Below are 21,564 nucleotides of genomic sequence, written 5' to 3' on the forward strand. Positions count from 1 at the left end.
CACATGGCAGTGAGGCCTCCCAGCTCTAGCACAGTGGGAACGACAGGGAGCGACCGGGGGTGGGGGTCACCCAAATTCAATACCGGGCTTCAACTGTTCTTATTGCAAATGCTTCTAGAAAGGACTTGTTAATTGGGAAGACGGCTCCAATTTCGGACCAGCTTTCCACTCTATCATATTGGGTTTGAGTTCCATTCAAAATAGGATTGCTTCTGAAAGCCCTTGGGGATGGTACTGTGGCTGCAGGCAGTCTGGGTTGCCTTAGCCCACCCGACTGACGCAACAGAAGCCACGGAACGACAGCCTCCCCCACACCCCTGCTGAAGCTAAAAGGTCTGGCATTACCTCCAGGGCGTCGCCTGATGATGAGTTTTCGGACTTCATCGTACACGAAGATGAGAAGAGAGTAGGGGAAGGCACAGAACCACCAGGTAGGTCTGGAAGGAGAAGCAGGTACCAGTTTAACCCATGAACACAATTCAAAGGCAAGAGAAGGTATATCACAGTGACAGTGGAATAGTCTGGAAGGAGCCAAGCACGGTCACAACTAACCACTAAGCCCTTAGTGTGGACCACACAGGAGGGTCTTAGGAACAGAACGCTGCTCTCTGTGCCCAGGGCCTAAAGAGAGGCAGAGCAAAGCCAACCATGGACTTTCTTCCTAAGTCCCCTTCCCACCTTCAAGTCTGGTTTTTGTAATTTGGTTTGTAGGAGGAGTTGAGATTTTTTGTTTACCATCCCACAGCAAAGGCACATTTTCTTTCCTCCCTTTCCAAAGTTTAAGAAGCCTGAGAGTGACCTTTGTCTATGTCCTGGTCTATGTGAAGATCAAGACCGCCAATGTGGGTCAAAACCAGTTTCTCTATCCCTTGTATTCAGTCAGCTGTGTGTTGAATCCCTGTGTTGGGGAACGAAAACAGCCGAGCTCGTAAGAGAGAGCAGAGGCCTTTGGGAGCCTGGCGGGCCGCAGCCACAGTCCCTAGCCTGGAGACAAGGCGGCTGGGGCAGCCTCGTCAGAAGGCTGTGCTTTCCTGACGACCAGCTCCTGCAGTCAGTACGTGAGGGAGGCTGTCCCAAGACAGAGACCTGGCACTCTCCTTCTTCCTGGTGCTAGGCATCCTCCTCCCCAGCTAGGAGAGGACCTCCTGTGACTTAGCCACAGAGTAACTAACCCACCTTTCGAACTGAACAGAACCTGTTCAGGAACAAGGTCCCTAGTCAGAACAAAACATGGCCTGAGGCACTACTCCATTTCAGTGACTTTCCATCTCAGCCTTTTGGAGAACTGGGTTCTCCTACCCTCTTCTCAACAAACAATGGCTCAAGCTGATGGGGCAAGCCTTGTCTAAGTTGCATCCTCCTAGTGTACGCCAGCTCTTTGTAAGGTGCTGCAACAAAGATCCCCTAACCCATGCCTTAAAAGATTACAACCTAGTGGGGAGCAGAAATAACAAGTAATAGCAAAGAAGGGTGCAGATGTACATGTCCAAGAGGGCAAGATCACACAGGGCTAGCTCCAGGAGCAGGGCCCTCAGGGACTCTCTGGTGTCAGGGGTGGGAGGGAGCATCCTTACCAAGAACCCATGCAGGGAGAAAGAACCCTGAATTCTAACAGAAGCTTGGATGGCTACAAGAGAAGGCTGAAAAGACAGGCTGGACAGTAGCAGACAGACCCCTGGACGTCAGGCCACCCTTGCACAGAAGGGATGTCTGTATAGGCCCAGCAAGATGCTGATAAGGCCCATGGGGCTTGGCTACTTCGGGGATGGGGTCAGGTTACTGCAATACACGCTTCTGATAAACCATTGTTTTTCACCTACAGGGTTTACCACCAAGTCCCTCACTGCTCCGGGCTGGTGGGTTTCCTTTGGTCTACTCTACCCATGACCCACCTCCAGCCTGCTTCTCCCGCCTCCTTCCTTTGAGAACAGAGGATTCAGAGGCCCACAGAGGTGGGGGCCTGACAGCACACACAGGGGCTAGGTAAGTAAATCAAGATGTGAACCCCGTCCCCAAACCTCAGAATACCAATGACAAGTGGGACTATTGCTATGAGGGACCCGAGCACTCACACAGTTAGCTGGTGAGCCATCCCAAGGTACCAGAGCCTGTCGGGCCTGATCTCAGCCAAATCCCAAGCACCCTGGTCAGTCCTTCCTAATTTCCAGTGCAGAGGAATTCTCGTACAGGCCACCCCAAACTCCTAAAAACACCAGCTACTAGTGCATGTCACGAGGGAAGTCCCACTTCTGTTTCACGCTTTGGGGAGCTGGGCGAGGAGCGACTTACTTGAGGGGGTACATCCTCAGGGCAACACCCATTCCAGGGCAGTAGGAGAGGAAAGCAGCAAGGGCCGTCTCTTCAAAGAGGCCAAATATTAAGATCTTGTTCCTAAAATCAAGAAGACAGAAAGCTTAAGAACACAAACAGAAGTTTATGTTCTAACACTGTTCAGCAGCAGATCAATGTCTTTATGTATTCGTTGCACTTAGGAACTGGAGGGCAGATGAAAACAAAGGCTGGAAAATGACACTGGCTCCTAAATTTGTGCCAAAGGGGAGATTCCAGAAGCTGCCATGTGTCTCGGACCTGGATCTTACAAAGCACTGAGAGATCACCAGAGCCCGGGGGTCCGAGGGCCCCAACTGTCCTCTACTCACTTCATCCCCTGTTGGAAGACAGAGTTCCTCCTGGTCTTACAGATGACCAAGTCAGCCCACTGCACCACGACGATACTGACAAAGAAGGCTGTGTGGCAAGTGAACTCCACGATCTTCCTCTGTTCGTAAGTCTGAAACACAGAAGGCAGACAGAGGAGCCCGGCTCGTGGCCCTCACGGCTGGTGGCCCGAGGACCCCCCATTGGTTAGGCCCTCACTTACCCACTGCTGCCCGTAGCTGTCCTCCACGTCGTTGATCCAGCGGTCATCCCAGTCCACGCGGATGCCCAGCAGGTGGGTCGGGAGGAAGCCGTTCTCAGCCAAAATCACAAAGTATGTGAAGAAGCCGCCCAGGGCCTGGATCATACCTGCAAGTGTGGGAAACCATTCTAACCTGGTTCCAGGGCACCCGCACACTTGTCTGACCGCCACAGCAGGCCCGGGATGGAACGTATTAGGGGCTGTCTTTCGTACTGGTTGGGGGAGGAGTGGGAAGATGGAGGACCCCAGGGACACAGCCCTTACCCAGCAGCTTCTTCTTGTTTTTGAGTCACTGTTTAAAAACTTTAATTAAAAGGGGAAGACACACAGGCCTTGCTCTGAAACACCCACTGTTGTCATATGATCATGTATCTACCAGGGCAGAGTCTCTTTAGGGGAAAAAGGCTTCCCTATTTTTTAAATTTCTGCTACAGTGTGACTTTTCCCATCTCTGTTTTCACATTCCTGATAGTCAATGTGGCACCTTCTGATCAACCGCCCCCCACACCCCCTTCAGGACCCTTCTCCCCTGGCACCTGATCCCACCATACCACCCTGAGTTCCTCAGGGTCAGGTTTCATCCTATGCTCTGGCCCTCGTCCCCCTTAGAGTTAGGTCTTCCTGGCCATTAGCCAACTACTTGTCAGCAGCTGTTAACCAGTCTCTGCCGTATTTCCACCAGAAACTCCTCTGTTCCGCTTCACATAAGTTCAGTGATGTAACCCATTGATCCAAAGGCCTAGGCTGCTCCTGGTGGCCTCACTGGTTTCTCCTGAAGGCCACTAGGCAGAACACGGTGGATCAAAGGGCATTTTCACCGCCCATCCCCTGAAGACCACCTGTTAGCTGGTCATGCTTCAGGTACCGTGGGAATCAAGTCTTGGGGTGGGGAGATGGGGGTGCAAGGCCCTTTGGTGGTGACCTGCCCCCCAGACCTTCAAGCTCGTGCAATTTCTTCAAAGCCTAACTCTCTACCCAAATTAGTGACCGACACTATCCCCAGGAAACACGGCCTCTGGGTGCACTGTGCCTGGCATGAGAAACCAAGCCCATCTGAGGCCTCCCCCCATGCTCCCCTCTCAGGACCGGGGGTGCGGCGGCTCACCGATCTGCCCGTAGGCCATGCTGATCAGCCGCTCATTCACAAGCTTGTCCGTTTTGGGGTTTCTGGGCTGTCTCTTCATGATGTCGCTCTCAGCTTGCTCGTAAGCCAGGGAGATGGCAGGAACCTGGGGGAGAAGTATCAAAGTTGTCAGATACCAGAAAGCTGACAGCAGGAACGTTTTATTATCAAGTCCTTGCCACCCTCCCCTTTAAAACTGGTTTTCATACCAGGAGATGCTATAACCAGTCCTATTATAAAACAAAACTTCCCTTTCATATAATGTTGCTATCTGATAGTCGGGTGTTGCCGGCTGCTTCGAGGACTGGGGAATGCCGCTTCCTGGGGGCTGAGGCCATGACACACGCCGGGTGCCCATACGCCCGGCCTGACTGGGTGTTGCAGCACCAGGTGAGCGAGGGCCTGAAGCTGCCACGCCAGGCACTTACCATGTCCGTGCCCAAGTCAATGCAGAGGATGGTGACGGTCCCCAGTGGTAGTGGAATGTTTGCAATAATAAATATCAGGAAGGGGGTGATCTCCGGAATGTTACTGGTCAGGGTGTAGGCAATAGATTTCTTCAAGTTATCAAAGATCAGACGACCTGGGAAAGCAAGAGTTTGGCTTTTTTATTTTTTACTACAGAGGATAAAGGAATGGGCAGGCTAGGAGTAGACACAGAAGGGCAGTACTGGGATGAGGTTTTGGTGAACACCTTTAAACACAGTGCTCTCTCTCACCTTCTTCTACTCCAGTCACAATTGATGCAAAGTTGTCATCCAGAAGAATCATGTCGGCAGCTTGCTTAGACACATCGGAGCCAGCGATCCCCATAGCAACCCCAATGTCTGCCTTCTTCAGGGCTGGAGAGTCGTTCACGCCATCACCAGTTACAGCCACGATAGCCCCCTGCCAGAAGAAGGGGGGTGGGTAAGAGCCCCGAGGTCCAGGGATGGAGGCACACCAGGCACACACCTCAACTTGCCTCTCCTTGCTACGACCCTGCCCCTTTCCTCGGAGACCCTCAGCAGGCTCAGAACCAGCTTAGCCAAGATGCCACCCAGCCACCAGCCAACCACAGAGTTAAGGAGTGCTAACGACCGGATCCCCTCCCCAGACCAACAAGGGCTTAAGGACTTCTCAGGGGATGGGACAGGAGTCTCCTGCTGTTCACATCCTCTAGAGACACAGCGAGCCTGGACTGGTCTTCCAGGCCAAGTGTGGAGCCTGACTCTGGGCCACAGTGAAGACGTGTGTGGCCAAGTACAGGGCTCTGTTGGGTCGTTATCAGGCTCCCCTGCCCTGAAGGCACCCGCAGCCTCTTTCCTGCACACAGGCAGCGAGTCTAAGAAAAGCTGGGCCATGTTTCCGGCCCTGGCACTGTGATCACGGAGGTCAACAGGGCCTGAAAGAGCCTGGCCCTGGCTGCCTGCTAACCTGTCTCTGGCAGCCTTCCACGATGATAAGCTTCTGCTGAGGAGAAGTCCTGGCAAACACGATCTCTGTGTGGTACTTCAGAATGTCATCCAGCTGCTCAGAGGTCATGTCCTTCAGGTCGCTTCCATGCACCACGCAGGCCTTGGCATCTCTAGGATTGGGATGGGAAGAAAGGTCCCCCACCGCATCACCCGTGTGATGCTCCTCACCACAAAGGATGTTCTACTACACGGGAGGCTTTATACGACAGCCCAGGGTTAGACGCGATCTTCCCCCTCGCGTTAGAGCTACCATCTGGGCAGTAGTCCGCAGGTTACAAGCATGTTCCTACATACTAGATCTCGTTCAAGACTCACCACCACCTATGGGGCAGCCTGCCTTCACCTTCCTTATAGAGGACATGTTGAAATGATAGGACCAAGTTCTAGACAGGAGACCTAACCCTCTCGTAGCCCAACGCTGGGGGAAGGAGACCCCACACTCCAACGAAACACCAGAACAATACCGCTTCGTCTCTGTTGCCTTCTGTACTATACTGTCCAAAATCCTTTCTGGCCTGAACTACCTGGACAAGTTGGCGTGGCCCGGAAAATGGACTTGGTGTGAGGTGTTGGGTCGCATGCTCTGTGGTTAACAGCATGAAACTGAAGGCTCGACTACATAGTATACCGTATGACAAAGCTTCAGCTTCCCTGCTCTGCAGCGTGGGACTGATGCCCACCTTCATAGGTTACTGCGTCAGTGCTAAGAATATGGAAGCACCACCCAAGTGTTGGCTACAATGACATGCTCTCACCGAAACCTTCCCCTGGAAGGACAGGTTGCCTTCTGGAACTGCAGGGGCCTCTCCTATTCAGAGCAAGCCCAGAAGCACACCATCATGGAACCAAGCTGATGATCCCCAACCACCATCATCTGCACATTCAAGGCAGAGCAGACTCTGAGTTTCCTGCCTTACCTGGGGTTCACCTGGCTCACTGGGATGTTGAGGCGGGCGGCAATGTCTTCCACGGTCTCATTGCCTTCTGAGATGATGCCCACACCTTTGGCGATGGCTTTGGCTGTGATTGGATGGTCTCCAGTGACCATGATGACCTGGAACAAGAAACAGGGCAATTTATTTGAATGCAACTGTCTAAGCTGGCAAGAAGAAATATTAAGGATGCTTCATCTTAGGATATCAAGAAAGCAGGAACGCAAACCTAAAATGGGTAAACGTTAACCAAAAATACAAACATGCACCTGTTTATGAAAACACAAAGCAACATCCAGATCCTATCTTGGTATATGACAAGATGTGTAACGTCTGTTTTTCCTTTTATTACACAGTCACAAGAAAACTCAAATGTACTAAAACCAGCCCCCCCCCCCACCAAAAAATCTGATGCTGATGGGACCATAGGGCAAGAGTGCCAGATACTGCCTGGGGAGCATCCCCAAAGTGGCTCAGTTTGGGGAGAGAACATAAATACGTAGAAAGAATTCAAATCTTGTTACTGCTTACAAGTATAGTCAAAGTGGTGGGGGAGTTATTTTTACAAAGCTTTTCAGGGTGGTATTACCAACAAGAATGAGAGAGTGGAAACAAATCAGACAGCCAGCACCAAGGCAGGCTCAAAAAACCACCCGTTATCGGTGCACTTGAACAATGTTCCGTGACTTAGAGAGACAGATACAGAGGATACCAAACATTCATTAAAAAACCAGTTAACTGAAAACGGAGAAGATCTCCTGTTTGCTACATGAAGTAGATCAATTTAGAACGGGAGTATTTCAAATTTAAGACCTTACGCCAAATTTTTTTGCTGTTTTCAATGATTTTCAGGCTTCCGTTTGTTTCCCCCCAAATATGTGGTTTTTTAATTTCGAATCCCTCATCTGCTGTCTACACCAACATTTTAATATCATTTGGCCTTTTCTAGTGGTAACCAAAGCTTTAGAGGTAAGAAACTCATCCTTCCACTGAGAAAACGAGCTGGCCACTTGGCTCCTGTGGGGCCACGTGACTAAGCAGGGAGCCCCGAGGCAAGACAGTGATGTCAAGGAAGCACACTACACACTTACCTTAATGCCAGCACTGCGACATTTGCCCACAGCGTCAGGGACAGCGGCCCGCGGAGGGTCAATCATGGAGATGAGGCCCACAAAGCAGAGGTTCTCAACAGGGAAGTTCACATCATCTGTGTCAAACTGGAACCCTTCAGGAAACTGTTCATCGGGCAGAAACAGGTGGCAGAAACCTACAAGGAGGGTGGGGTGGGGGGGGGGGTGTCTGTGAGGACCTCACTGCAGCCAACAGCCCAGGACAGTAGCCACCGGTCATTCGGATGGTCTACCTCTGGATCCAAGCTGAGTTCAGAATATTGTTTCGAGTTTTAAAGCCGTGAGGTTTTATTTAACAGGTACAGATGCTATGGAGTCAGAAAAACCATGCAAATGACAGAGGCCATGACCAAACCTCAGGGGAAGCACCCTGTCCAGCGCAGAGAAGACGTACAAGGACAGGACTGCTGGGCACTGGGACTGCAGAGTTCTAGACCTACCACTCAGGTGCCTGGATTGGGCAAATCATGTAATTATTGGTCTCTGCTTCTTTCTTTAGAAAAATTGAGCTCCCATCTCTGCTTGCTGTTCATCTAACCACAATACATCACTGCCCACCAGCAAGGTCCAGCCTGCCAGCCAAGCTGAGGATAAATACGCAGCAGACACATTCTGCCCGAGGTGCTTATCACACAGTATCACTGTTGCAAAATCAGGACATTCCAGAGGCTCCCGCAATGTGGTATGAAGGTTACAATGTTCCTTAAAGTGGTGGGAGGTGGCAAGTAGGTTCGAGGAAGAGAGAACGCTTCTACTCTGGGCCCACAGACACGGGAATGGAGAAACAACACTGGATAGTGATTTTTCAGTGAAGAGAGACTTGTAAGAGAGATACCTCAGATCGGATGAGGGAACCAGAGGACAGGCCCAGGTAATCAATTCTGAGTTACTAAGCTAAGCGGAACAGGAATACATCAATGATGGCTTTGTACCTGTCCACCCCCAAAAGAGTGCAAACGTCTCTTTCTCAATTACATTGTATAATGAGTATACCATACTTCTCATCTGCCCTTGCTGACCTACTAGGAAGGACAGAGTGGCTCTCTAGATGAAAAGTTTGCTGCCAACATCATTTGTGAGCAGACACGTATGGTCCAGTGTAAATTCACAACTGTTGGGCCAGTCAGGAAATGACTTTACTCTAGGCATTAATTTTAATTTCATTAAGTTTGTAGGTCATAGTCCTAGCAACAAAGGTTTGATAATCAGGCTCTTCCCTTTTGATCTTTTCCCAGGCAAATAGAACTGACCAGCCTGAGACCAAAGGTCTAAGTACGAATCGGAAGCAAACCAACAGGGTTTTGTTGCTCCGAGGCCCCCAACACACCAAACATCTCTCCAGCCCTTCCTATTTTCAGAATAGCAGAACAGATCGAGGAGAAGGAGGAATCTTCTGAAAAGGCTCAAGGGAGGTCAGGACACTGCAGAGGCGGACCAGACCAACAGCCGTGCGGCGGGCCGTCCACGTCCGTACCTAGCACACGCTCTCCGAGGCCGCCGAGCTCCAGGTAGGCGTTCTGGAAGGCATCCTTCAGCTCCTCATCCAGGGGCTGCTCTTTGCCGTGCAGGAGGATGGAGCTGCAGCGGTCCAAGATCCTTTCCGGGGCACCCTTCATCACCAACAGGTGTCGGGGCTCAGACGTGTTGGGGTTCTTGTGGATGGACAGCTGTAAAGGATGGTGGAGACGTGAACACTGGTGGCTGCAGGGAGCTCAGCTCACCTACTGCTGGAGAGTGTCAGGACAACCTACCTAGGTCCCCTACTTCTTAACTTTGGTGTCCCACACCTTGTAGCACACTTTGAATGCTACCCGAAAAACCAGAACGGCGATGTCGCCCTAAATCCCTGGCCTGTGTTCCTACGGAAACCTTTCCTGAAGGGAAACTGGGGAAGGACAGCCCGTACGTGGATGCCTCGCCCCCTCCCCACAACCCCTCTCCAAACCTAAATACACCAGAGGGCCCCAACATGTTAGGAGAGGGTTTGTTTTTCCTACCGAAACACAAATTAGCATTTCCTATACCTAATTCAGGGTCAAATGTAAAAGCTCACAGAAAGCTGGGAGAATTCATTTTTTGAAGCCATTTAAGCTTGTAACATTTCAAATGGGCCAACAGCTCTCCTTCTGGCTTCCGGCCCTCCCTGCCTGCCCCCTGGGCTGCCTGTGCCACTGCTAGGCCACCTGGTACTTGTTGGTGGAGTTGAAGGGGATCTCCACGATCTTGGCGTATCGCTCTCTCATCTCCTTCACAGAGCCACAGCACAGCTCGATGCATTTCAAGAGCGCGGACTCCGAGGCGTCGCCTGCCACTGCCCGCTGTGAACAGAGAAGTCACCCGTGAGTAAGTCTGCAGTGCACCACTGAACACCGAGAGTTCTGCGGATGTACTCCGAGCTTGTTCGAGGTGGAGGACAGGGCAGGCGAGGGGGGAAGCAGTGGTGGCGGCAGGGACCAGCCTCCCTCTGCTCAGACACACCCCAGCCTTCTCCTATCTGCCCTCCTGCCCCACCCCAGCCTTCTCCTATCTGCCCTCCTGCCCCACCCCAGTTCCAGCTTCCAGGAGAAGAGGGGTGTCTGAAGGGGTTACCCACCCTTGAGAGGAGCATAACACACTCTTCTAACCTACTTTAGCCTGTTTTTTGTTTGTTTGTTTTATCTTTTAAAAATCTTCCCCTGTTGCAAGGTCTCAAAGCCAACACTATTCCAAAGGATGTACTCCTGGTTGTGAACCTGAAAATACCAAGTGAGAGTCCAAAGTTTGTGTCAAGGGCAAAATAGAGGGCTTTAAACATTATTCAACTGTGCAAAATTATCTTGGCCTGAATGGTGTGAATGGAAAGCTATTATTAGCTCCAACAGTCATATAATCAGCTAACATTTTAAGTTAAAGCCCACACTCGAGGTAACACATACTTCTCTTTTGTGTGATATACTGGGACCCACTAAGAACATTTTTAGGTGTAGTCAACTTTTATATAAACACTTGAGAACTCCAACTGCTTTAATACTGCACAGGCAGATGAAAAGATTAATGCTCACAAACACAGTAGCCCCATTTAATAAGAAAGGTGGCTAGGTTTGTTAAGAAATGTGGAATCAGTGGGATCATTTTTAACAAAGGCCAGTTATTAAAGCACAATAGAGCGGCATGCCTTTTGTTGGGGGGGGTTGTAGAGGAGGGACAGTAATAATGCCACTGACTTGGCCCCGTCCCCTGAAATAGTCAAATACAGGCCATGCTCCCTCTCTGGCACTTTTAAGTGGGGAAAGATCTGAAACCTATTACATCCTATACTGAAAACCTAGAAGATTTCCACTTTGAGGTAAGGAAATACATGCAAGCAGGCATCTCGAGTTCTATCCCAGGATAAACAATATCTTCCTCTAATCAACATTAATTCAATGCCAAGAATGCCTCCTTCAAAGGATACAGGGGTCCCATCTTCCCAAGGAGAAGCCCTCTCAGTTCCATTTAAGTGCGCCTGCCTGCTCTCGGACAGCCTGGTCTCTACCCAGAACCACCCCCAGCAGCCCTGCTGAGAACAGGAGCCCAGAGGGCCTCCTCACACGTCTTCCGCAGCCTCAACAACCCTGTGCAGCTATGACCTTTCCAAGATTGTCTCCACAGGCAGCACAGTGAAACCTCAGTCATTTCGCATTTCACATGAATTCCATGAGCCTGAGCTTATTTTTGCATCATTAGTAAGCAAGCGGAGAACAAATAAGATAAGAGAAATAGCTGGGCTATTTTAAGAAAATAAATGGCTTAAGGGATTTACTGGAATCTACTGTATCCTAATATGCAAATACGATTATCGAGTCACAAAAGCAGCCCTCACTGTCTCTAGGTTAGCAGATATCATACTCAGAGTGGCAAAACTGGGTTTTACTCATTCGGTTTCTCACAGTAAAGACTGCTTCCCACTTCTGATCAGTTCTTAGAGCAGAGTCCCTCTTCTTGAACCTCTGCAGACTGAAGGTAACCCTCAGGGCTTTGGGATCCCCAGACAACACTTCACAAGGAGGGTGTCCCATGAGGAGCAATCCCCTTACAGAACCCAGAGGGCACATGCTTTCTGAAGGAAACACTCAGGTGGTGGTTCTTGTGGGGTACCTACACTCCCACACGGTGGCCTAACAGTAAACAGGAACTCCTGAGCATACCTTAAGGATAGGTAGATTTTCCTGGTTTGCCTGAAACACCGCCCTGTTACAGAGACCCGCAATTCTGGACAAAGCGAGCCAGGTGGCTGAACTCTTGTCAAATGAGACACCTGGCAGGGGCAGGAAAAAAAACAAAAAGAAAAATAATGCATTACCTTTGTGTTAACATCCCATAAAAAGGTAAATGTTTCATCTCATTTCCCAACTAATGAAACTAGTCAGGTTTCAGGGCAAAGTCAAGAGAAATCTCAAACCCATTCCCTTAACTCCTTACCAAATGATAAAAAACAAAAACAAGAACTTAAAAAAAAAAAAAAAAAAAAAAGCCACATGAAGTGAGGCTATGGTGTGGGGTGGGCCTGGGCCTTACTTACCACTCTGATTCTCTGTCGTGTCGGCTTCATGGATTTGATTGTCGAACCACATGTGGGCCACTGTCATCCGGTTCTGAGTCAGAGTTCCAGTTTTATCCGAGCAGATGGTAGATGTGGACCCCAAGGTCTCCACGGCTTCTAAGTTCTTCACTAAGCAGTTTTTCCTTGCCATGCGTTTGGCAGTAAGGGTCAGACATACCTAAAAACCATTAGGAACCAGATTATTTCAATCTCAACAAGAATGGAATTCTATAGAAACTGTGGGTACTTCCTAATATGGAAGATGCTGGTCTAAAATTAAACCTCTCTGGCCATCCTCTGAAGTCTGAATAATAATGGGAACATGTATAGAGGGCTCCCCTCTTCCCATAAAGCAACAGATTAAGAAAAGTGAAAATAGCCAGGATTTACTGAATTATAGTGCCCCTGCTCACCCCCCTAATTGTCCTCCTTTGTTTTACTGCTGTGGATCATGTGATCAAATAAGATCAAGATTTAGACCTATTTAGGCTTTGGGGTTACTATCTTCCATGTAAAAAACACGCCACGCCTCCCTGCTATCTAACCCTACCACGCACAAGCACGTGGTGATCAACCCCGAATCAGCGGCCACTTGGGGGGAGGGGGCGGTTCTCAGGTGTCAGCTGATGGAAGAGGGTGCGCGGTTTTCCCTGAGCTGCTTACCGTGACAGTGGCCAGCAGACCTTCGGGCACGTTGGCTACGATGATGCCGATGAGAAAGATGACGGCCTCGAGCCAGGTGTACTCAAGGATAAGAGAAAGGATGAAGAAGGACACACCTAGGAACACGGCCACACCCGTGATGATGTGGATAAAATGCTCAATTTCAGCAGCAATGGGAGTCTGTCCTCCTTCCAGCCCGGAAGCAAGTGTGGCAATTCTTCCCATCACAGTGCGATCCCCAGTGTACACGACAATGCCACGTGCGGTGCCTTAAAAAAGGAGGGAGGGGGAATTGTACCATGTTTCATCACAGAAGTCACAGCTTTTGGACGATTACCTATCGCAGTTAAAAGAGACAAAACTACATGTTTCCGAGGGCCAGCTCTTTGGTGGGTTAATGCAGTTTCACACCACGGAGACTCTGGCGAAGGGCATTATATCCAGGAGCAGGACAGCAGCTCCCAAGGCCACTGCCAGGTTAGCACGCCCAAAGGTAGAGGCGTGTGGGAGGTGGGGGGTGAGGACAGCCGGCCGGCCAGCCCCCAGGCTTCCAGAGCCTTCCTGCCAATGACTGAACCGCATCTGCTGTGCTTGACCACAGCAGTCAGACAAGAGGCCAACAAAACCAGAACAGGAATTGCGTTTCTGGTTTTTGTTGTTGTTATTAATGCCCAAGATAAACAGCAAGCTGTGAACACAACAGCGCCTTAAAATGGTCTGTCTACCTTCCACACAGTTGGTTGAAAAGAAGGCAATGTTCCTCGTTTCCAGGGGGTTTTCATTTGTGAAGTCTGGAGACCTAGTCTGGGGCTCTGATTCACCAGTGAGTGAGGAGTTGTCCACCTGTCCGTGAGACAAGTAAGAGGGCTGTGTGAACACACGCCGGGCCGCCCTGCGCACTCCGCCTGAGCCCTGGGGACCCCGCTGAACCCACCTTGCAGCCGTTGGCAGAGATGATTCTGAGGTCAGCAGGAATTCGGTCCCCTCCTTTCACTTCCACCAGATCCCCAACTACAACTTCCTCCGCGTTAATGCTCATTTTTTCACCATTTCGAATCACCAGGGCTTGCTTTGGGAGAGAACAGTTTACACTATTCAATCCGAGAAAAGAGGCTACCAACAAGGGCTGGACAGTGTTGAAACAAGAAAGCCAAACTCCAAAGGGATCTCTAATATGAATTATACAAGTACACGACAAGGAGATCATTGATCTATTTATACAAGTTACAAAAGCTTGTTGGGTAATCTGCAAGGTGGCCCTCCTGTTCCCATCAGCTCAGAAACCTTAGCTCCACACTAGCTCTCATCCCCAGGGGTCTCAATGGAGAGGGCAAAGCAATCGGTACCTGGGGGACCATGTTTTTGAAGGATTCCATGATCTTGGAACTTTTAGCTTCTTGATAGTAGGAGAAACAACCAGTTATGATGACGACAGCTGATAGTACCACACCAAGATAAAGCTGGAAGGGAACAAACAAGTTAGAGCCGCAGGCTTGTAGGAAGGAGCTGGGACCATTCACTTTTGGCCAAATAAAAACCAAATTTTGAACAGGCCAAGGCTTCAGAAACAAATACAGAGCTCGTGTCTTCAGATTTATCTTCCTAGAGACTGAGTACAGGCAGGTCAGAAACGGGGGTCCCAGAGACACTTGGTTATGACACCTTGACCGACTTTTGAAATGTTCTACCTGTATCAGTTTCTCCCACCTTATTAAAATAAATATCTTTTGAGGTGCCTGGGTGGCTCAGTAGGTTAAGCCTCTGCCTTCGGCTCAGGTCATGATCTCAGGGTCCTGGATCAAGTCCAGCGTCAGGCTCTCTGCTCAGCAGGGAGCCTGCACCCGCCCTCACCTGCTTGCCTCTCTGCCTACTTGTGATCTCTGTCAAATAAATAAACAAGTAAAAAAAAGAAAAAAAAAACCTAATATAAATAAAATAAAGATCTTTTCAAAACAACTTGTGACATCCAAAGAGGGGCTACCAAACGCTTCAGGATGTGCGTTACGGGCCAACAATAAAAACCGTGCTCTGCGGTGTGCATGGCAGCTGGCCCTGGGCCAAGACCTGCAGAGAGCTGTCTGTTCACTGCAGCCACATGTGCAGTGATGTCTAGCTTGGAAGAGCATCTAGAAGTGGGAGATGGAGAGACAAACTGGAAACGAAGAAGAAAGAATGGATGGGCCTTGAAGGCCATAGTTGCTAACACTGCTTTCTCTCGTGTTTGTTTGCTTCTAAAGACTTCTGTGAGAGAGGGAGAGAATCCTAAGCAGACTCCTTGCTGAACATGGAGCCCAGTACATGATCTCATGGCCCTGAGATCATGACTTAAGTGGAAATCAGGAGTCGGGTGGATGCTCAACCAACTGAGCCACCCAGGTGGCCCTCTCCCTCCTGTTTAAGATGATCAGCTAACCAGTGGTAACCAGTGGAAAACAAGGGAGTGGCAAGGAGGAGAAGGATACCTCATGCACACTTAGTAATCTAAATGAGGAGCTACAGAACTCACGTTATCATTTTGAGGTTCCTCTTCCGTGGCAGCCTGGATGCCGTAAGCTAAGAAACAAAGAATTGCTCCGATCCACAGTAACATCGAGAAACCCCCAAAGAGCTGCCGACAGAACTTGACCCATTCGGGAGTGGTGGGAGGCGGGGTGAGAGCATTGGGGCCGTCTCGAGCCAGGATCTCTGCAGCTCGAGCAGTTGTCAAGCCCTGAGAAGCAGAGGAATGGAAGTTAGACACACTGCCCCAGAATGTACAAGCGCATTTATCTACCTGGTAGATTGAGAGCCCCAGTAATGGGTTTGGGAAGAAACAAAATCCCCCAAGCTAGAGAACCTAAAAACCTGGCAAGTTCTGATAAGGACCCTCTCCTGGTCCAGGCACACAGCTATCCAAACTTCCTGAAGATCCTACAATACCCAGACTCGTTTTACATTGATCCATGGATAGATCTGCATTCAGTCTGATCTAAGTTAGGTAAGGGACACAGGCCAAATGGTATTTTTACCAAAAAGATACAGCAGTGTTAACTCATTGATTCAGTTTTGCAAATTAAGAGCTTTGAGTTCTTTTGCATACTCAATCTGTCAGGGACGGGAAGAAAGAAACCCTCTGTAAGCATCAAAAAAAGAGAAAAACCTTCTCTGTAGGAATCCAACCTGTGAATGGTTTAATAGCTAAGTTTTCAGTATAGAAGTCTATCCTGTGAATGGTAACTACAAGGACGGTCTGGCTGGGAGGGTTCACACAGGTGCACATTCCAGCCCACCCCCAGGAACCTGCCAGCTTCAAAGTATTCACTGAAAAAAATCTCACTGTACTAAAGCCTCGTGCTGCTCTAAATGGGCCTTAAAACCAAGATACGTGGATGGCACACAGTAGATACAAGGCTCCTATGACAAGGGGAAGAAAATGCGATTACTTTTGTATTATCAAAATACCCAAGTGGTGGGGGGGGGGGGAGAAGACAAAACCTATGTCTGCCCAAAGTATCTATTAATAAAGAATTCATATTCATGATATTTTAAATATTGGGAGTTACCTAGGGAGTATGAAGAACAGGGAGATGAAAGCCAGGCAGTTAAGAGAAAGTGAGACTTGGCTGGGACCCTCCCTCAAGTTCCTGGTGGAACCCCAGGGCAGAGTAACGGACACCCACCATCCAAGCGCTCCGTGCGTGCCGGGCACGGAGGTCGGGGCTACCCTCACTCTCCTGAGGCCCCCTTCCCAGGCGTCACTACAAGGGAGAACACGTGCTCCGCCGCCCAACAGTGAGCAGCAGCTCTGTCTGGGCGTCATGTCATGCCTCCCCTCCGAGCGCAGGACGCCCATGCCAGCAGCGCCGCTGACAACTTCTTGAGGATGTGTTGAAATAACGGGGGCACGGTGGCTGGCACCCATGTGAGTCCCCCGAGTTTTTACACTTTGCACAGAAATAACAAACTGCACCCTTCCCCGACTGTTTACTTTTATGTCATTCGTGCGGCAAATTTAATACCAGGTAACAAGGACCCCCAACACAGGCTTTGCGGAAAGATTACTTTAAATGGGATAAAAAGACAAGTTTTGGATGAATACTAGAATAACCAAGGTTCTGGAGCAATGGAGCTAGATGGCAAAAGTGCAAAAACTGAAGTGCTGAAGATTCATCTCACTCAAACATTCAACTTCCTGTCACGAACGCGGAAGAACAGAGACAAAGATCTGTAATCAAAAGGTCAGGGAAGGAGCGCCGCTGTGGAGCCACTCCATTTCAAATCCAGATGCTTCCCCTGGTTAGATCTCACCTGTTATAAAACGGGGACAATAATGTCCACTTTCAAAGTGTCAGGAGCCAAGAAAATACTAAAGAAGAATCCAAAAGCCCGAGCTTCACCTGAGGCACAAGGGCTACTCAGGGGGTGCCTGTCACCCTACTCCTCCCAGAGGCTCCAGGCTTAGGTCTGTGACATGGGAGAGAGGCCCCAGGGAATGATCCCATAAAACCGAGACATGACAACATACTCGACTCAGGTCTGTTCCGTATTTGCGATGAAGTTCGTCAAGGCTAAGTTTATGGTCATCCTAAGGGGAAACAGAAAATGAAAGAATTAAACACTGTTCCATGAAAAAAAAAAAAAAAAAAAGGTCGGAGGAAAGCATTAATGTCACTCCTGGCAGGTACTGACTCAGCTCAGCTAACAGGCTTTCCTTCCCTTGCAATGCGGGAGACCTCTCACCGATCCCCAGTGGCTCAGCAGCCGCACAGCCCCGTGCTGAGAGCCCACCCTGGAGGATGGTGGAAGCTGTGGGACAAGCCCCCTGCGACCCTCCTCGGCTTCAGGAAGGCCCAGGAGTCTCGGCACTGGACGGAAACCTCGCCGGCCTTCTCGGATGACCAGCACGTTCTAGACAGGCTGTGTCGGCGGAAGCCTCCACAAGCTGGAGGGGCTCGAGGTCTCCCCTCTATCTGCTATCATCCAGAAACAGAGAAAAGTGGAGGCCCCCCTGATATCAACCACAGTTCCTTCTGTGGACCTTTGGTTATGCCAGGGCGGTGGATAACCTTCCCAATGCTCCAACAGCCTGGAAAGTGAAAATTTTCCATATTGACCTCTATGGCTTGGTAAGGTCTGTAGAAACAACCACAGTAATGGCTTCACTTTTCAAATAAAGCCTCTGACTGAAGGATTCAGGGGGCGGTGGGGGGGGGGGGTGGATATCGAACACCCAACAGATAGGATTCAATTAACTTACAAGGAAAACAGAAAGCAACCTGCCTCCTAATACTCACCATAGAAACTTCTTTCTTCAGTTCATCCATATCCCGCTCTTTCTTGGCCTTCTTCTTGTCGCCATGCTCTGAAACGGCTGCGGGTTCATATTTATCACGTCCGACCTATAGAGATGTGGGAGAGGTGAGGCTGTGTATGATGAACACACGGGAGATTCTGGAGCAGGGGATTTCAACAGGTTTTAGGACGGCCAACAAGACAGTACTCGTGGAAACGCACGGGAATGTAGGTGCACAAACCACAAACTAAACAAGAGCGACTACGATTGTAAGTACTGCGCATGCACGACACACCGTCTGTGCCCAAGGGCATGAAGACCAGGGGAGAAGTCACGGGAGCCAGGCTCCCGCCAGGTACTTCCATTTGTGGTGAACAGGGAGAGGGTGGTGCAGCCGAAATCTCTGCACCTCCCCCTTCCATCCACCCCACTGAAAGAATGTAACCATCTTGACATTAGTAACTGGGGTGCTGATGCCTCTGCGTTCTGAACCAGCCAAGTTCAAGGTAGACTCCTGCTCTCTATCCTCCGGTGAGTCCCTGCTTTTTCCTCCCTAGCATGGAGAGAATCACTGTGCCTACCTCCACGTAGCGTTTTCTGGGAGAAAAATTAAACAAAACCCTTAGATGCAAGTCACTTTTATCATTATGTTTAAATTCTCAGCTTTGCCAAGAAGCCATTAAAGATCCAATTTAATTTTTTTAGGCCTTACATAAGAATAGTGACCTGTTCATCTTTTCTTATATATATAAAAAGAAGTTAGCCTAAGAATACTTAAAGTTATTTAAATAAAAAAAGAGAGAGAGAGAGAGAGAGAGAGAGAGTCCTCTCCCCAGTCTACATCCTGAAAATAAAGCCCCCAAAGGAAAAGTCCCTGGAAATGTTTTGACATAAGCAGGGTGGAGGAAAGCATGTGCATTATCACACAATTCACAGGATCCACCTACGCCCTCGTGAAAACTGGAACAATTTTTAGAGAAAATGGTGATTCTATAGTTTAAATTTAGAGTGTTCCACATACCCCTCCCCCCCACTCCGTTTAAAATGCTGGAGCTTATCTAGACAAAGCCTGAACTTGGTGCTTCAGAGCTTGGTCAGCCCAGAAGAGGCCTTCTCTCCAGACACCCCCACTCCACAAACTGCCTCCTGTAACTGTCACCTTAGAGGGAGCAGGGGAAGGAGAGAGCATCATTTTTCTTAAAATGGATGCTCTGTCATGCTACTGCTCCATTATCTTGTAGCTCTCCCTTACTCACTTCCAACTAGCAGAAGTACACTGCTAGCTATGAAAGCAATTAATTGAGAACCTGTGTCCAGATCAAAATTTTACTGTGCTTATAAAAAAAAAGAAAACAACAAAAAGGACACAGGTGTATCTCAGTCACAGCCAAGACGGCTGCAAATAAAATACAACACTCACTTGACTTTGGAAAACAACCTCTCTTAAGACTCTAAAGAGAAATCCTGCCCCAAATGAGTTGGTGCGGCCCACAAGCAGAGACATTTTTATTATTCATGCTGTTCAACTCCTGTGGTTCCTTCTGCAGTGTTCCTTGACTAACTTCTCCCACCAGAGTGGAGTTCTTTTGTTTCTATCTTATCTGTTAAGAATGAAGCAGGTCTAAAGATAGTCAACATTCTTGAAATTCTCTCCACTGTGGAGCAACCACATTTGTAAGTGCCTCTTTGCAGAGAGCCCTCCGTGCCAGTGTTAAAATGGAAAATAATCACACACTGAAAGCAAACACACAAATAAAACAGAAAGGACAGGGCTTCCACCAGACAAGAACCACAGCCTGAAGTGGATTTCTTTCGCGTATTTAATGGGAAAGCACATCACTTAAAAATCGTTTTAAAGGCATTGACTAGGGAATCTCTAAAAGACTATGTGGTCAGTTTGTATTGACTTTTAAAACAGAGTTCACAATTTCTCTTTTAAGCAAGATATCATTAATTCAAGTTCAATTTAAATATGTGAAAACCAGATTTAAAAAATCCCTCTGCCTCACCCCCTATATGCTTGATGCTCAGACTTTCAGTATTTTCCACTCCAAAAAAGGGGGAGAGAATGATTAAGAGTGAGAGGCCCTGGACAGGTTCCAAAGTTGTATCCCCGTTTACAGAAAAGGATCCTGCCTGCAGACTCCGTTATCAGTGGTTAAGTTGGCTGGGAGTTTGACTTCCTAATAGCTCGCATCCTCCCTCATCAATTCATGCTATATAAGGCCGAGTTTTAAATGAGGACATCTGTGAGAGAGACATGGCAAGTATTAATATGTGGAATTTCTTCTCCTTTAAGATCTTAATTTTCTCAATGGGCAATGTTTGTCCAGAAGACCAGACGTCATTTACAATTCAGTTCTTCCCTACAAGTAAAACAATGATTTAATATCCGCTTATTGTGACAGAAACGAATTATTTCTTAAGTCTCCATTAAGACTCAATTATCATGGATTTGAAGCAGAAAAATATGTGTGTTTATGTGTTTGGGGTAGAGGGAGTGTAGGGTAGGATGGGGAACAATGCTACAAACTGGGTGAGACAGCATTTTCTTTATTATTTCCTTTAAAAACATTTGGGAAAAATGAGAGAAACATGGTTTCCCCAATTGACTACAAAAGCCTTTCCTGCAGGTTCTGAGCAGTGGGCACACATTCTTACTTCTTCAATTAAAAAACTCAGATCACTTCTCCTACACCCACCATGCTCCCTGCAATGGCACCCCCCCCCCCCACACACACACCCCAAGGTCTCTGAGGGAGGATACAATGGGAAGCTCAAGGTTCCCATGAGGCCCCACATCAATGGGACACTGACTAGTGAAAAAATGATGAAGTGAGTTAGGTTCTGGTTTGCGTGTGTGTGTTTTTCCATTGCTAATTTAGGAAGCGGGAGGTCACAAGGAGGGCAGGGGCGTGCCCAGTGTGACACGGCTGAAAATGGGTCCTTACTTCATCCTGTGCTTCCCAGGGATTCCATTCTCCCAAAGATGCCCTAAGGACTTCTGCTACTGTTGGATCTGGGCAGTGGGAAAAGGTACCCAGGACATGGGAAGAGAAAACTCCCGACAAGAGAAACCAAGGTGAACACAAGGTCATGTAAAAACACGGACCACCCCCTAGATGTGCTCCTTTGTCTCTGTCAGTAACGAAAAGCCTAAAGAGGGGACCCGTCCCACCACAGCAACAGATGGCCCTGGGGGCAGCAGGGAGTTCCATGAGCTTCAGACTTCTAGAACTGCTGAAGCTGCCTCCGGGCTACTGGGAAGCTCTGGACATCCAGGCCCTTTTAGCTGGCATGGCTGGCATGGTTGAGGTAAGTCCCCCCCCACCCCCGCCATCCTGGATGGCTGCGGGACCCTCCACAGTCAGCCTCAGCTGCCTGTCCCTCCGGAGGGCAGTGACATTTGGTGTGATGACTGAAGAGTCTAGAAGGCATTCTGACCGTCTGATTCATCAAGGGGCTGCTGTCAAGCCTGAAAACAAAACACCTAAAACCCAAGCCTA

General features: G+C 49.0%; 1 protein-coding gene across 2 annotated transcripts in view; it reads right to left on the reverse strand.

The window, feature by feature from the left end:
- Nucleotides 1-21,564, reverse strand: part of ATP1A1 (ATPase Na+/K+ transporting subunit alpha 1) — a 28,954-nt gene that overhangs the window by 384 nt on the left and 7,006 nt on the right. For both annotated transcript variants that reach the window (XM_082684952.1, XM_082684953.1), the window contains exons 2-22: nucleotides 18,060-18,164; nucleotides 17,291-17,350; nucleotides 15,293-15,496; nucleotides 14,133-14,246; nucleotides 13,721-13,855; nucleotides 13,512-13,629; nucleotides 12,787-13,055; nucleotides 12,103-12,301; nucleotides 11,729-11,838; nucleotides 9,746-9,880; nucleotides 9,037-9,229; nucleotides 7,524-7,699; nucleotides 6,418-6,554; nucleotides 5,460-5,610; nucleotides 4,763-4,931; nucleotides 4,472-4,626; nucleotides 4,026-4,149; nucleotides 2,882-3,027; nucleotides 2,661-2,791; nucleotides 2,290-2,391; nucleotides 346-437 (exon numbers count right to left, since the gene is read on the reverse strand). In XM_082684952.1, coding sequence (XP_082541078.1) covers nucleotides 346-437; nucleotides 2,290-2,391; nucleotides 2,661-2,791; nucleotides 2,882-3,027; nucleotides 4,026-4,149; nucleotides 4,472-4,626; nucleotides 4,763-4,931; nucleotides 5,460-5,610; nucleotides 6,418-6,554; nucleotides 7,524-7,699; nucleotides 9,037-9,229; nucleotides 9,746-9,880; nucleotides 11,729-11,838; nucleotides 12,103-12,301; nucleotides 12,787-13,055; nucleotides 13,512-13,629; nucleotides 13,721-13,855; nucleotides 14,133-14,246; nucleotides 15,293-15,496; nucleotides 17,291-17,350; nucleotides 18,060-18,164 — 3,025 coding nt within the window. The remainder of the gene's footprint in view (nucleotides 1-345; nucleotides 438-2,289; nucleotides 2,392-2,660; nucleotides 2,792-2,881; nucleotides 3,028-4,025; nucleotides 4,150-4,471; nucleotides 4,627-4,762; nucleotides 4,932-5,459; nucleotides 5,611-6,417; nucleotides 6,555-7,523; nucleotides 7,700-9,036; nucleotides 9,230-9,745; nucleotides 9,881-11,728; nucleotides 11,839-12,102; nucleotides 12,302-12,786; nucleotides 13,056-13,511; nucleotides 13,630-13,720; nucleotides 13,856-14,132; nucleotides 14,247-15,292; nucleotides 15,497-17,290; nucleotides 17,351-18,059; nucleotides 18,165-21,564) is intronic.

Source organism: Mustela nivalis, assembly GCF_964662115.1.
Source record: "Mustela nivalis genome assembly, chromosome: 10".
In the NCBI taxonomy this organism is placed as follows: domain Eukaryota; kingdom Metazoa; phylum Chordata; class Mammalia; order Carnivora; family Mustelidae; genus Mustela; species Mustela nivalis.